Below are 14,559 nucleotides of genomic sequence, written 5' to 3'. Positions count from 1 at the left end.
AATTCATATCATTTTAAAGGACACAGTCAAAAGGAAAAGTAGGGAGACCGAACCGACGTACCTGAGGGCAGTTTTCATCGCTCCCCAGCTAACTGAGCTACTAACTGATGAATTTAGCTATCTTAGTCTAGAAAAGTTATTTGAAGCAGTATATTAAATCTCTGAAGATGTGGGACAGTTCACTTCAGATTTTAGTGCCACGAGTTGGTAATTGATAACCATATACTAGCATTAAAACTAAACGGTTTCGAAGTGTCGGCTAGTCTTGGGTGTGTTTAAAAGGAAAAAGAAAAATCTAATATTAAGATGATGCATTTTTATAATAGACAAATGATTACGATTCCAGTTGTACGACAATTAGAAGCCATTGTGATTCAAAAGGACTGAGGCATTCATAAATTGTGAATGAAGATGAAAACAATGATAAGGCTTATTCAGTGATTGGATACAGTCCTGTAGCTTTTTGGCTGACACATTTTTTATTGTTTATATTTTGTTTGGCATCTGAATATGATTGACTTAGATATGGCTATTTTCAGCAAGTAAATGTGCACTTTAACAAAACTGGCAAAATGAGTTGCTGAGCTATTTGTATTTTAAAAGCTATAGATGATAGCGACCAATAGTTATGAGGAGGAAAATGTTTCAGGTATAAGGAATTGCCTTTTTACCTTTAATACTACCCATCAGCAGGATTAAAAAACTTTCTGGTAAACTAATTCCATTCAATACTGTTTTTACACTGGGATAATTATTGAAGCATAGTTAAAATAGAACAAAATGAAGTAAGCATTCACTTACAAAGCACTGCATAACTTACTCTCACCTGTAAAGTATGGAATAATTGTCTTCTTTTCTATATTATCTTATATTCCTGTCACTGGTTTTTCAGGAACATTGCTAGCGATTACATTGCATTTTCAGTTACTAGTTTTATCTTAATTTATGGTACTTAAATATAATATGGCAGCATCCTGACATATGGAATATTAGAGCACATACAGTATAATCATTCAGTAACTATTCAAGGATACTTACTAACACTAATGCATAAATAATACTCTGCTATTTTAATAATGTAAATCTGGGTTGATATATTAAAGCAGTTTTTGGGATTTCAGGCCTATACTACAGAAGGAATTTTAGCTTTAAAATTCTCATTTACCTAATCTCTATGTGATTTTATAGGTACTATAAGGTGTTGGGAAAGTGAGGAAACATGAACAGTTTTAGTTTTGTGCCAGAGCCTGCTGTACACTGATGGAAGGGCCTGATAGCTATAGTTAAGACTTTTTTTGTTTTTTAAGACATGTAAATACAAAATAGAGTTAACATTTCTAATTGGTTGAAAACTTCAAAAAGTATCTCAGTTGTTGCAGTAAGGTATCTAGGTTTTAGAAGTGATCTTAAGTCAAAAGGAGTTACAGCTAAACTTATTTTTAGTAAAATGGTATATATAGTATAGTATTGTTTCCTAATAAACATAGCAACTATAAAACAGAGGTAAACGGAAAATTAACAGCTATCATATATGATTTAACATTTTTTTCCTACAAATTATATTAATTATATTAACAATGTAACTATTAATTGGCATATAGGATTGAGTATATATATATTTTCTATCAGTGTCTTTCCAGTTCTTTGAGTACATTTTTTCATGGTTTATTGTAATACAGCAATGCTCCTAGAACATCTAGTATTTATTGATCTAATTTTCCATCCCTTTCATAGAAACCATTGTTTCCGAGAAGAAAAATAAATATGCCTAGTGGAATTAAGACTGTTTACTTTTACATTTGGAATTTGTAACTTTGTTATTATATCATTTACTTAGTTCAACTAAAGGAAGTTTTATAGAGGAAAGAATTACTGAAATCAAATGAATTTCAACAAAAATTCTAAAAGATAAGGTGGCATATTACCTAAGTATAGAGCCGTTAGATCTTAGATATCTCATGTGCTTTAAATTTTTTTGTGAGGACAGTTACCCTGCTCCATATGTATGTTGTTCAGAATCATTGAAAATGTATTATTACTCAGTATTAGAAAACTATCACATTTAGGAGATGACATTTTAGGCTTGTTAATACAGTAATATATGTGACTTATAGCAAACTTCCACTAGAAATAATTTTTTTGGATATGTCCCCTTGTTAAGTAAGTGTTTCACTTGAAAGGAATCCACATAATAATGAAGCCTTGGAAGATGCTGAAGCTTCTTTGCAGCCTAAGAAAGTTTGCTGCTTCTGTTTATCAATAAGAAAAAAGGAAAAGTATGTTTAAAAATATTTTTTGGCAGCATTGACAACAAACTTAAGGCATCCTTAGTAAATATCATTTTGTGGGCATTTGCTAGGAAATTCCAAATGCAGCCCTCACATTTGCATTCTGATTATTTGAAATAATTTATTAAAATTTTGAGATCTGTTACATGATAAATGGTGATGTTTATGGTCAAGTATTGGAACTCAAGCAAATTTAATCAAAACTGTTTGATGTCTTTATAAGAAAGTGAAATGTCACTGAACATAGTACTTAAGGATGAAAGTACTTAAGTGTTACCTCGTTGCATAATATCTATTAAAATAATACTGCCCTTTAAAAGGCATGGCAAGAATAAAAAGAGTGAGACAAAGCTTTTCTCCCTCTATGTATGACTTATGTGTTCCAGTTTTAAGCTTATGATATGTACTTTTAAGATCATACCAATGGTGATAGTAAAAGTCAGATTATAGGAAGTGTGTTCCCGAAGCACGTTTAAATCCATATTTCCTTGAGCAGCTTTTCCTTTTGCATACGTTTTGGAGGGGGATAAACAAGTTTTTGTAGTTACAGTGAAAGCTAAAAGCATGGCATCAGAAAGTGTATGGAGATACGGAGGTCTTATCATGGGCTGTGGTTGCTGTGAGCAGGGCAGCCTTCCCACACAAAGAACAGATTGTGGTTTAACTCTTTCCATGGCCTACTTTAATGTGCTCGCATAGTGACCGAATTGTTCAAATCTCTGCTGGAAACTACTGATCGGTTTAATGATTTCCTCTATGGCATTTGGTTATGCCTCATGCTGTGATGTAGTCATCTGCATTCTGTATTGTTATAAAATTTTGATTCATACTTACTCTGCTACAAGACAGGTTTTTATGGCAGTCTGTTAAAACACTTGATAACTGCATTATTGATTGGATGGGCTATGCACTTCTTCTGTAGCTGAACTGCAGACTGCTAACATATCAGTCTGTGGCCTTAGAACTTTGAATCTCATCTTAAAAAGGGATTCATAACTATATGGAATTTGTTGGAGATCTTCTTTGTTAGAGTGTCCTTAGTTGTACTTTTGTCATCTTTACCTAGTAGAACTAATCAATCTGCTGGTTAAATAGAATTCATCCCACATGGTTCACAGTGACTGGGACTAATATGTAAATTCAAACTTGGAATATGATCAGTTAGAGATAGTTATTTTGTGGTTGGGGTGACAGTATAGTCACTGTGACCAGAAAAGTGGTTTTGGTGGAAGTTCTCATTTGCTTCAGATCTTGGATTATTATCCACGTCCATGTGCATGCACCGTGTGGTAAGCTTTCTCTCTGAACAGTAACAGGCCTGGGCTTATGAGATAGGTTTTACCTGAGGCAGGAAGTAATGAAACACTGACCATATTGGGAAGTAGCTTGAAATATCTTTAGATAAAGATTATCTGCCAGTGCTCACCACCATCTCCCATACCCCTTTTTAAAAAAAACAAAAAACAAAAAACTCGTGGGTGAAATAGGCAGGAAAAAATGCAGGAGCCTAAAGGTAAATCGCCTAATATGAAAGGGAGGGTACTGTATGATCCGTACATGTGTGGATTTGCAAGTATATGCAGCAGCACACCCATGGTCCCATCCGAATTCACATACGTGCCAAAGGAACTATATGATTCCACAAAAGCAGCCACTGACCAGCAGTGCTCCCCTGGTGTCGACCTGCCACAGCGTGCAGACACACAAAGAATGTAAAGTTGGTGCCAAGTTGCCATTTTGCATTGTTCACCTCAGATTGATTTTTAAGGGGTTTCGAATAATTACCATCCTCCTGTGTTCTGTTAGCAAATTAACAGACTCTGGGGCTTCAGGTTCTACAGGAAAGCTGCCAGAGGAACACTCATGCAATTTTTGTTTTCAACTTTATGAATTTTCATTGAAAAATGCAGGGGTGTGTGTGTGTGTGTGTGTGTGTGTGTGTGTTGTGTGAGTTGGGGAGAGAGAATGCCCTACTCAAAGTATGAAAACCTTTTGTTCAGGACACTGATACGACAAGCTGTGTCCTTTGCCCACTTTCCCTCACTGTATACCGGTTTCTCTAGTTACCACTCTTGGAATGGTGCTGTTTCAGTGTTGGAATGTTGGACGTTTGATAAGAAAATGGATCAAGTTTAATGGCGCATGCTCTTTGTGCCACCAGCAGCCTCTTGCTGAGAGCATGCTCCAAAGCGGGAACTGTGTGGCATTACACTGAGCATCTATATGCTTTGTGTTTCTGTGCCACAGAGAAGAGAAATGAACTGTGGCATCGCTCCTGCCTTCTGAACAGCTCTGCTCTGATTTAAAAAAAAAAAAAAAATCTCACAGTGTTCCTTGTACAATGGTACTGCTTAGTGTTAGTTGTTCAACAAAATATTTAAATATTAAATTAGGTGTCAAGAACCTTGGTGGTGTATTTTTTTTTAAAAGAGTATAGAATGCATGGCTTTGGGGTGGAAGTAAGGGGGATGGGATGAGAGTGGAACTACAGAATCTAAACCTTAGTTTGATTTTAGGAGGAAGAATCTACCTGTGAATTTTGGTGGAAAAAGGTCCGCATGGCACACTTTTTCGTTTTGTCCTGCTATTTTGATCATTCTAAATAAGAAAACAATGTCTTATTTTCATGTGTAACTTTTTATACTGAATTGGGAATGGATTGGGGTCTTACTTTTGGAGCTTTTAAAATTAAACTGTGTGTCTTCCCCCCACCCCCATCTTCCACAGGATGAATTTCACCCATTCATCGAGGCACTTCTTCCACATGTCCGTGCAATCGCCTATACTTGGTTCAACCTGCAGGCTCGGAAACGCAAGTACTTTAAAAAACACGAGAAGCGGATGTCAAAGGATGAAGAAAGAGCAGTCAAAGATGAGCTTCTCAGCGAAAAGCCTGAAATCAAACAGAAGTGGGCATCCAGGCTCCTGGCCAAACTGCGCAAAGATATCCGCCAGGAGTATCGAGAGGACTTTGTGCTCACCGTGACTGGCAAGAAGCACCCGTGCTGTGTCTTATCCAATCCCGACCAGAAGGGTAAGATTAGGAGAATCGACTGCCTGCGACAGGCAGACAAAGTCTGGCGTCTGGATCTAGTCATGGTGATCCTGTTCAAAGGCATCCCCTTGGAAAGTACCGATGGAGAGCGGCTAATGAAATCCCCACATTGCACAAACCCAGCACTTTGTGTCCAGCCACATCATATCACAGTATCAGTTAAGGAGCTTGATTTGTTTTTGGCATACTACGTGCAGGAGCAAGGTAGGAGCAGATTGTTCTTTCTTCTAGCACGACAAACACTGCCCACAAACCCCCATGTATGGATTATCTGGCTTGGGTTAGATAGTCCTTGAGGCCTTAGACCTTCTCTGCTCTCTCTGGGTAGCACAGTGTGCCCACTTCCACACACATGTATACTGCCATGTGCCCATGTGCAGGCCGTGTAAATAGACATGTGTCTGCCATGCCTGGATAGGCTTGGATATTTAAAGAACACTATGAGAATGCGTTTGGAGTGTCTTTGAGATAGGATACCCTGGACACGCAGTAGGCTAAAAAAATATAGCTAATCACACTTTACTTTCTGTCCTTGACTACATTTCTGTTATCATAGTCATCTTTTTCCATTTTGAACCTGTATGTTTCTTCCTGTAGAGTCAAACTGTTCTTTAATAGTTTTTGCACTAGTCTCTTGATTATCCAAGTAGAGTAACTTTGTCCACGAATCTAACACTGTTGCACTGAAACTGAATTGGCACTGTTGCAAAATGTTTAAGATGGCCCGTATAAAAAATGTATCTTATGTAGACCTACGTTTGTGTAATTTTAATATTTCTGTCCACACCTACTTTTGTTTGTGTAATAGTCAGTGTAGATTAAAGGGACTCTAGTTCCAGTTTTAAGTAATCTGTTGTAATATTTTCCCCTAGTGACTTGGGAACACTCAGTAAATATTGTTAGTTTATTTGAATGCAAATTCATAAAACTTACGAGGAGGAAAGTCTCAACTCTCCTAACAGCAATACAGAACAAAAACAGAAAGTGGACTGCTTACACTGGTTTAAAATAAATCTCAAAAAGAATGCAGAAACTGCATACCATACCTATTTTCTAAAATACTCGATAAAGAGAGTGATATAAATGTTTCCTGAATAATTCAAAACTAGGCAATACTTTTGCTGAGTATTTTTTGAAATACATCTTTCTTGCTTAATTGTTTTTCTTGATATATTTTCCTTAAGTAGGCGGGAATTTCCTTTCTTCCAAAGAAGGTATCAGCGTATTGATGTTTCTATATTAGCAATCTTTTTAAAAGCAGCATGGCAGAAGTGGACTGAAGTTTGATCTGCCACAGCTGGCGGGTCATTTCCTAACTTGGCCTGGCATAAGGGAAAATGGCCTGCATATAGCCAGGTGGCAGACGCTTATCGAATGTTTGTTATGTAAATGTGGGATTTAATAAATTGATATGAGCTTTATTATCATCTTTTAAAGTAAAATATCAAAATTACTCTTTGACTTAGAACTCTAGGTGCTTATTATATGCCTTTTTGTGTATATCTTAGAGACAGTTTTAGAGAGCTGCTTCATATGCCATTTTAACATTTTAAATTTGATTTTAATTAATAGTGCTGGACATGGCACATTTGGAAATACTACATTTGGCCTCTCTAAAAATAGGAGCTCTGGTAGCATAGTCCCTAAGGCACTTGACTGCTAACCAGAAGGCTGGCGGTTCAAACCCACCAGCCACTCCTCGGAAGGAAGGTTGGGCAATCCTACTTCCGTAGTGATACTGCCTCGGAAACCCAAGGAGGGGTCGCTATGAGTCGGGGCCGACTCGACGGCAAATAACAACAACAACAACAAAAAATAAAAAATATAAAATAGTGCATTTACTAATTTTCATGCATTTAAGAATTAAAATCTCAGTAATGATGATTTTAGGAAAAATATATTTCACCCTGTATGTCCTAAAATAAAAGCTCATTAACACATGACACTTAATTTGATTGACAGCTGTCTCTCGGAGGTGACATTTTAAGGTGGGCTGTGTGTATGTGTTGGATTAACTGTGAATGTGTTATAGCTGTGTTGTGGATGGTAAGGGTGGAAGTAAAGTTTTAAAAACTGGGTCATGTAACTTTTAGTGCAGGTGAGGGGAAGATTTGGGATTCCCTCACTGCTGCTCACATTTTAACTTGCTCGAAGGCTAGTCCTGGAGGTGTGCACACATGCACATTCCCTCCTGGGGCAGGTGGCCAACTCCCTTGGTTTTGATGAACTGACAATAAAGAATGTATCCTTTGGATTTGTGAAGATAGATTGAAGAAAGAAAAACACATAAATGCTTTCTGTGTTCACCACTGGTCAGGTTAAGCATAAAGTTTTAAGCAACTCTAGGAGACCATGTTTCAGGTAAAACCTTGATTGTGTGGTGGCTGTTTCCCCAGTCTCGATTGTGACAGCCTTTCATTATTTTACCTTGTGTAGCTCATCTGAATTCTCCGCTACCTGCCTGAGCATCATCTCCTGTTAACATCTGTTGGCTTTTTCTTTGAAAAAGTCACATCAGGATGCTTTTGTGTTATCCCTTTTTCATAATTTATATCCTTCTTTGTCAAGAATAGGTTAATTATGTCATTTTGCAGTGCGATTGATTAGAGAAGGCAGGTTTTAAAAGATAAGTCTGTAGTCAATCAGGAGGGCTGCATATCTCTCATCAGGACTTTTTATTTCTTTTCTAAGTATGCGGAAACCACTAGCGTCTGTTTTATAAATCAAGTAAAGGAATATAAGAAAAACATGAAAGAAAAATCAGAAAAGAAAAATGTGGTATGTGCAATAGAATGAGCAATAAAATTACCTTTTCCCCCCTTTTCCCTCTCTCTCCTTACTTCTAAATGGCCAGGAGGAAAACATGAGAGAGAACAGAGAAAATGCCAAAGATGGTTGCCACTGGCACCAGGATTGGCATCAGACCCTCTTTGTTTAGCTCAGGATGCCTGTGATTTGTTAGTTGGCATCCGCATTGCAGTGTGGAATGATGTTACAATATATTGACAATTTCCAGATCTAGGAATGTCAATAGTCCTCTTGGTTATTTAGACAAGATCACATACTGCATCTCTTCAGGAGGATGAAATAAAGACCAACATAATAAAGTTCCATTGTTGACCAACTTCTTATGCCTTCCTTTTTCCCTCTTTCTCTTTTGGTTCAACCCACACGCCCCCCCCCCCTTTCTTCATGTCCAGCTGCCTCATCTTTTCTGAAATGTGGAAAGAGTTACTAGTGCTTTGACACAAACTATAGTGCTACATCTGCATCTGATACGGTTTTGGGGAAAATGTATGCATTTTGAAATCATTTTTGATAGAGAGTTCATTAGTTTTTTGCATCACATGGCCGCAAAGCCGTATTTTCTTTAAAGCTAAATCTCTTTGTTATTCTGCTTCTTCTGTGCATTTAGCCGGGTTGACCGCAGTGTATTCCGTTTTACTGTTTATTTACATTAGCAAAGGGTCATGTTCAATGTGGTTGTTTATAAAATTATATACCATTTTACCTAAAATGTACACATCATTTGGGAGTAACTGCATTTAAATCCATAAAATCATTTGACGTTATTGATGCAGAGGGCTGCGCTTCGGCTGTTTCATTGCTACAAGAACCGCCATTTTGTTTGTGAAGTGCCAGGCGAGGGGAAAAAAAAAGGCAGACACTGTGCTTGATGCCAATAATGGTTGCCAGTGGCACCGAGGTTGGCATCAGACCCTCTTTGTCTAGTTGCTGAATGCCTTTGATTCGTTGGTTGGCATCCGCATTGCAGTGGGCACACTGGAAAGTTTTTGACAATCCCTGAATGAAGGCTGCTTGCTTGTTTGCTGCAGCAAACCTTAGCTGATAGAGAACCTTCCTTTTTTATTTTTAGGGTTTTATGTTTTTCTACGACTATGACAGATGAATGGAAAAAAGAAGCTGCAAAGTGCCTTCTTTCTTCCCAAAGATATTAAAGATGTCCAGTGATTCTTGGGCAGGTGGTACCTATTCCCCATATTGTCTTTGTTATTGCTCTCATGAAAGCAAAGCAAAGCAAAACAAAACAAAACAAAAAAGAGGCAAGCCTTCCAGGACACACCTCACCAGGAGGCAGGTTGTACTATGGGATTCAGGGTGTACCTTGGTAAGTGTGTGTAGGACTAGTCTAATGCAGTGATATAGCATACGTTCATTATGACTCTGTGGCTTTCAGTCACATGCCTGCTTCTTCCTTACCCAATTTCCAGTTCCCTCAGTTTCCACACTTCTAAATTTTACAGTCGCATATGGAAAGAACTTTCCTTTCCTTTCTAGTTAATAATATGTATTGGTGTAAATGTTAAGACAATAAGAAAACCTTAATGAGGGAGGCTCTGTGTTCAGGTCTGATATAATCAGTCATTCCTGAATTTCTCAATTCGGTCTCAAAATGTTGCCAGATTCTCAGTGCATAATTCTACATGCCAGGAAAACCAACCAAAAGGCTAACATAATTTTGGTTGAAGTTTCCTAGATAGTTAGCGTTAATATTGCTTTCCGGTTAACCACCATTATCTCATTAACTAATAAGACGGATTAGCAGTTCTACCCAAAGGGCTTCACAGAAGGAAGTATAGCCTATAGGAGGTCTCGAGTTGCCAGACTGTGTCCTCTCTGATGGGGAAAAAAGGCAGGAGGGGGTTCTGGGCGTTCTGTGAGGCGAAGAAAGGTTTGGCAGGAAGAGAGGGGTCGCAAGAGAGAGGAACCGAAGTCGTGAATTTAACAGATTAGAGTTTAAACGAAGTCGGCCTCCCTGCTTTTTGGACTGTACTTTGCACGCTTATTAAACATGTTTTGCACTGCTGTAGAGCGTCCAGAAACCGCATGGTTATCATGAGAGTGTCGTTCCTTTTAGCCTTCTTGAACCCTGGACATTGTGATCCGGTTGGATGACAACTTTTGTTGTTTTATTGTTAATTGTTACCACAATGAAAGTCTATTTTGAAGTTGTGAAAAATGTGACTTGTTTATAGGGGAAGTTGTAATCATTATTACTGGTTTTGAAATAGAATCCTTCCTGGTTGTCACATATCGTTAGTGAGGCAGCAAACGCGAAGAATTATTTTCCCCTTTCAGTTAGTGACTTTTAGAAGCCTTTTGGGGAACAGTGATTTCTTTATGAAAAGCTTAGATAATTGTAAGTTGACCGTGCATTTTAACATTTTAATAAATTTCGTTTCATCCGCAGGTATTTTCTGTGATGAGGAGAAACAGGCTTCCATAACTTGTTAAAATGCGGCTGCTCTCTTTGGTGTGCTTGCACTGTGAACTGCTCAGGGAGCAGATAGTCTGTGTGGAAGCACTTTGTGTGTGGAAGCCCTTGGTGTGCATGTTTGATTTAGGGGAGCTCTACTCAGTGTTCCCGTCTTGCATCCTGCCCTTGGCTGAGCTCATGAACCTTAGCGCATGTTTGCGTTCTGGCCCATACATAGTTCACAAGATACAGAAGGGCTCTTTTTGGCATGTCTTGCTCCTACACTTAATGAGACTTTATGGGAACATATATTGTAAGATAAGATACTTAGGTATTTTCTCACTGATGGTAAGAAAACACAGTGTTGGTGGGACCCAGAAGATCACCCTCTATACCCTCATGTCCCTGCCACAAGATAGCTTTGCCAGACAATTCAAGAGTTAAACTTTGAGGCCCCAGTTGCCAGCTGGGAAGCTTGGCATCTGTGTTCTGATATGGCAAACTAAGCTCTTGCATTGCTGTTAATATGATCTCACTTTTCAGAGGGAGACGGGAGAGAAAGAGAGAAGGCTCATCTGTTACATCAATTATAATTTTCAAATATTTTAAAAAATATATAATGACCCAATTTCTGCAGGCACCCAAGGTAGTTAAAGTATCCTATTGACAGCATTAGATATCCCACCTTTATACTCTTTCCCAGATACACAGCACTGCAAATTTCAAAATAAAAATATTCATCTAGATTGTGCGTTTGGATTTGCCAATTTAGTGCACTGTGCCTCTTGTGTGGTAAAATAACTCCGTATGTGAAAGAACCGAAGTAATGCTCATTGTTCAGGAATAATGACTAATTTAGGGGAATGGAGCATGGCAGAGGGAACCCTGGTGGTGCAGTGGTGCAAGTGCTCAGCTGCTAACCGAAAGGTTGGTGGTTCAGACCCACCTGCCCTTCCACTGGTGAAAGATCTGACTGTCTGCTTCCATAAAAATGTTTAGCCTTGGTACCCTATGATGCTGTTCTATTCTGTTCTGTAGGATCTTGACGAGTTGGAATCAACCAGATGGCAAGGGGTTGGAGTGTGTTGCAATCATAGAAGATGATGGCTGGGTCCCCTGGAGGCCCCTCTGTGATAGAATCTGGAAATTTTGAGGCAGGCAGGAGCCATTTACAGAGGCCACTTTTTGCCACAGCTTTAGGTCTTTGAAGTTTCTCTTTTGTAAAGTGATACTTTAAGAAGGACAAGCAAACACAGATGTAATATAGATTGGTACTAGATTTGGCAAGTTTTAAAACATTTATTTTCTTGTTTGTGCCTTAATTTGGAAGTTAGGAGGAAACTGCCGAGAGGAAATTGAAGTTTCAATCCTCCATTAACTTTTTCCTTCTGCATTTGGTGCTGTAATTTGAAGCAAGAAGTCACGATATCCACCTTACTAAGGTCTTTCTCGTTTCATTCTGCTCGATTAATCCAAAAAACTAGATTGGTGGGCTTAAAACATTGTTGCTTTTATGTCACTGTTTCACCCTTGCCATCTTTCTTGTTTCAGCCCCTGAAGAGGCTGGGGTAGAAGTCTCTGGAATTCTTAAAAATTGAGATAAGTTAGTTTTCATTTCTGTCAGCACAGTGGCTTAATGATAACTGGCGTTCTAATCAAAGAATAAGTGTTGCTTTGTTTTGAGGCTTGTGATTTTCTCAGAGTGGAAACACCATATAAAACACTGGTTAAAATAGGCCTCTATTAAATAATGGAAAGTTCTGGGCAAAATCAAGGGGAATCTCTTGCTCTCCGGTGAGCTTTTGTGTAAAAATTTCTCTTTAGTTTATGAAAGAATAGCATTGGTAAGATGGCTGGATTTACACTCTACCTTTCCTAGGTTGAAGTTTATACAAGTAGAACACAGGACACTTGAGTTTTTCAGTGTATATGCTGTCGCAGAGCAGATGATAAGCCAACATGATGTCCAAAGCAACGTTTCCCCACTCTTTTCCCCTTCCATCCTTGTGGAGGAGGAATAATTTTAGAAATCTCAAGGACTAGTGGTTTTGTGATCGGAAACTCGAGTGATTACCGCGGCGTGCCTCAGCGCCAAGCATAGCAAGAGGAGGCACTTCCTCTTGATCACGCTCACTTTTCTGTGGCACAGTGGTATGTCACTTTTTTTTTTTTTAAAAGGAAGTTCTTAGGTCCTTGAGCACCAGTTGTGCCGTGTGGTTAATTTAACTGAATTCAGTTGTTAGGGTTTGGTGTGAAGAATAAATCATCAAACAGCAGAGAACTTGTGAAAACTAAGTGCATGTAGTGAGGAGTGAGTCTACAAGATCAGCTTGTATTAGGCTGAATGTTACAGGATGTGAGCCTAATGGGACTGGAGGGGTTGGGCTTTTTGATTGTTATATTATTTAGAAAATTGGAAAAAATGGCTACAAATTAACCAATGAGTTAGAAGGACCTTGAGGCTGAATTGAAGGCCACACATACAAAAAATAAATCCTCAAAATTTAAATGAGGCCGTGTTTTAAGAGGGGAGAGCAAACTATTCATGTGCATAAATACATTTGTTTATAATACAACACTTATAAACACATATTCCTTCTGTTTATGATGATAGCTTAAGCAGGATGGCGTTGATGAGTCACAGACAAATTAAAGAATTCTGAATAAGGACCATATAATTGAAAATGGCGATGGGGAGGGGGTGATGGATGAAGTAATTTTACTTAGCTGAAAGTTGCCTGGAGGTCATGTATTTTCAGAATCCCACTTTAAGGTAGTTCAGAGAATGTAGTTAGTTATTGATGAAGAACAAATCGGTTGAAAGTGAGATTTGTTTAAACAAGTGCAAAATAAAATAAGAATTGGCATTTGAGGAAAAAATACTTTAATGCAGTATGTACTATTTCAAAATTCTGGTTAGATTCAACTCTATTTCTCAAAAGAGTGTTCAATTGAATTTTTAAAATAAACCTATCTCCTATAAAATCATTTAACAAGTATCAATTAAGAGATAACTAATGTATGTTTTCATTCTGAATGAAGCTGTAGAGTTTGTTCAAAGTCTTGGTTTCATCACCCACACATAAAAACAACTACATGGAGAAGAAATTCTCATAGCAGAGAGTGGTAGAGTTTAGGACAAAAATCTTATCATGAGCGAGCACAGATGTTGAGAAAGTTATTTGTTATAGGCTGTATTCTGTAATTCATGAGAGTAAGGGATTACATTTATGCCTATGTTAATAACATGAGTACGTCAATATGAAGTCTACACCCTTCTATTAGTGAATTCTAAAGTGTGAAAAATGTTCCTGCTTAGGACAACTTGTATTTTATTATTCTGACATCTGCAGTTTCTGGATGGATTACCTTAAATTTGCTATGCTATGTTAAAAGCCTTGTTTTATGAGGTCGGTCTCAGCTTCTGGCCTTGGTGTCAGGAACCCTGCTACGTGATGCAACTTGCCTTGTTAGGTTTAATTGACCAAAGCTGATGTGTTAAAACAATTCATTTGTGCTGTAACTTATGCCCTGGCTAAGTTGCTACCTGAATTCCTTGACCTTGACTTGTCTGGGTCATGAAATGGCTGCAAGCTGTTTTGACCTTTCTATTGTGTAGTAATGTCACTGTTTCCTCTTATTCTTTTATGGTAATAGCTGACAAAAAAGCCCCAGCCCTGACTTTACACCCCAGTGGATTCCAGGCGTCCTTCTGCAGTGGCTCTGTCTTCTCTTTGACATGGTCTGGCTGGAGAAGTGACTTTCTTTTATTTGCTGACAGTGATGGGGACAAATTTGCAGCCTTTGGTACAGAAGGTGGGGAGAGCTTTCTGGCACTTGGAAGGATTTGGTGTTCTTGTGCTTAAATTTGCAGCCTCCGTGTTTTATGATGATGCACACGGCCCAGTTTTCCCTGCTCCACTCTTCTGAGGTGGAATTTTCAGTTCTTTATATATATGGTTTCCTTAATAATCACTTTTCAACATTTTCAGGGGTTA

At 38.3% G+C, this 14,559-nt stretch overlaps 1 protein-coding gene across 1 annotated transcript in view; it reads left to right on the top strand.

The window, feature by feature from the left end:
• NFIB (nuclear factor I B) overlaps window positions 1-14,559 on the top strand; it is a 619,654-nt gene that overhangs the window by 300,443 nt on the left and 304,652 nt on the right. The window contains exon 2 of the mRNA XM_042783020.1: window positions 5,016-5,547. Coding sequence (XP_042638954.1) covers window positions 5,016-5,547 — 532 coding nt within the window. The remainder of the gene's footprint in view (window positions 1-5,015; window positions 5,548-14,559) is intronic.

This window comes from Orycteropus afer, unplaced genomic scaffold (assembly GCF_000298275.1).
Source record: "Orycteropus afer afer isolate SDZICR_OR568_19922 unplaced genomic scaffold, OryAfe1.0 scaffold00584, whole genome shotgun sequence".
Classification (NCBI taxonomy): domain Eukaryota; kingdom Metazoa; phylum Chordata; class Mammalia; order Tubulidentata; family Orycteropodidae; genus Orycteropus; species Orycteropus afer.
The sequence above is the reverse complement of the archived record's forward strand: the minus strand, read 5'-3'. Positions and strand labels throughout refer to the sequence as shown.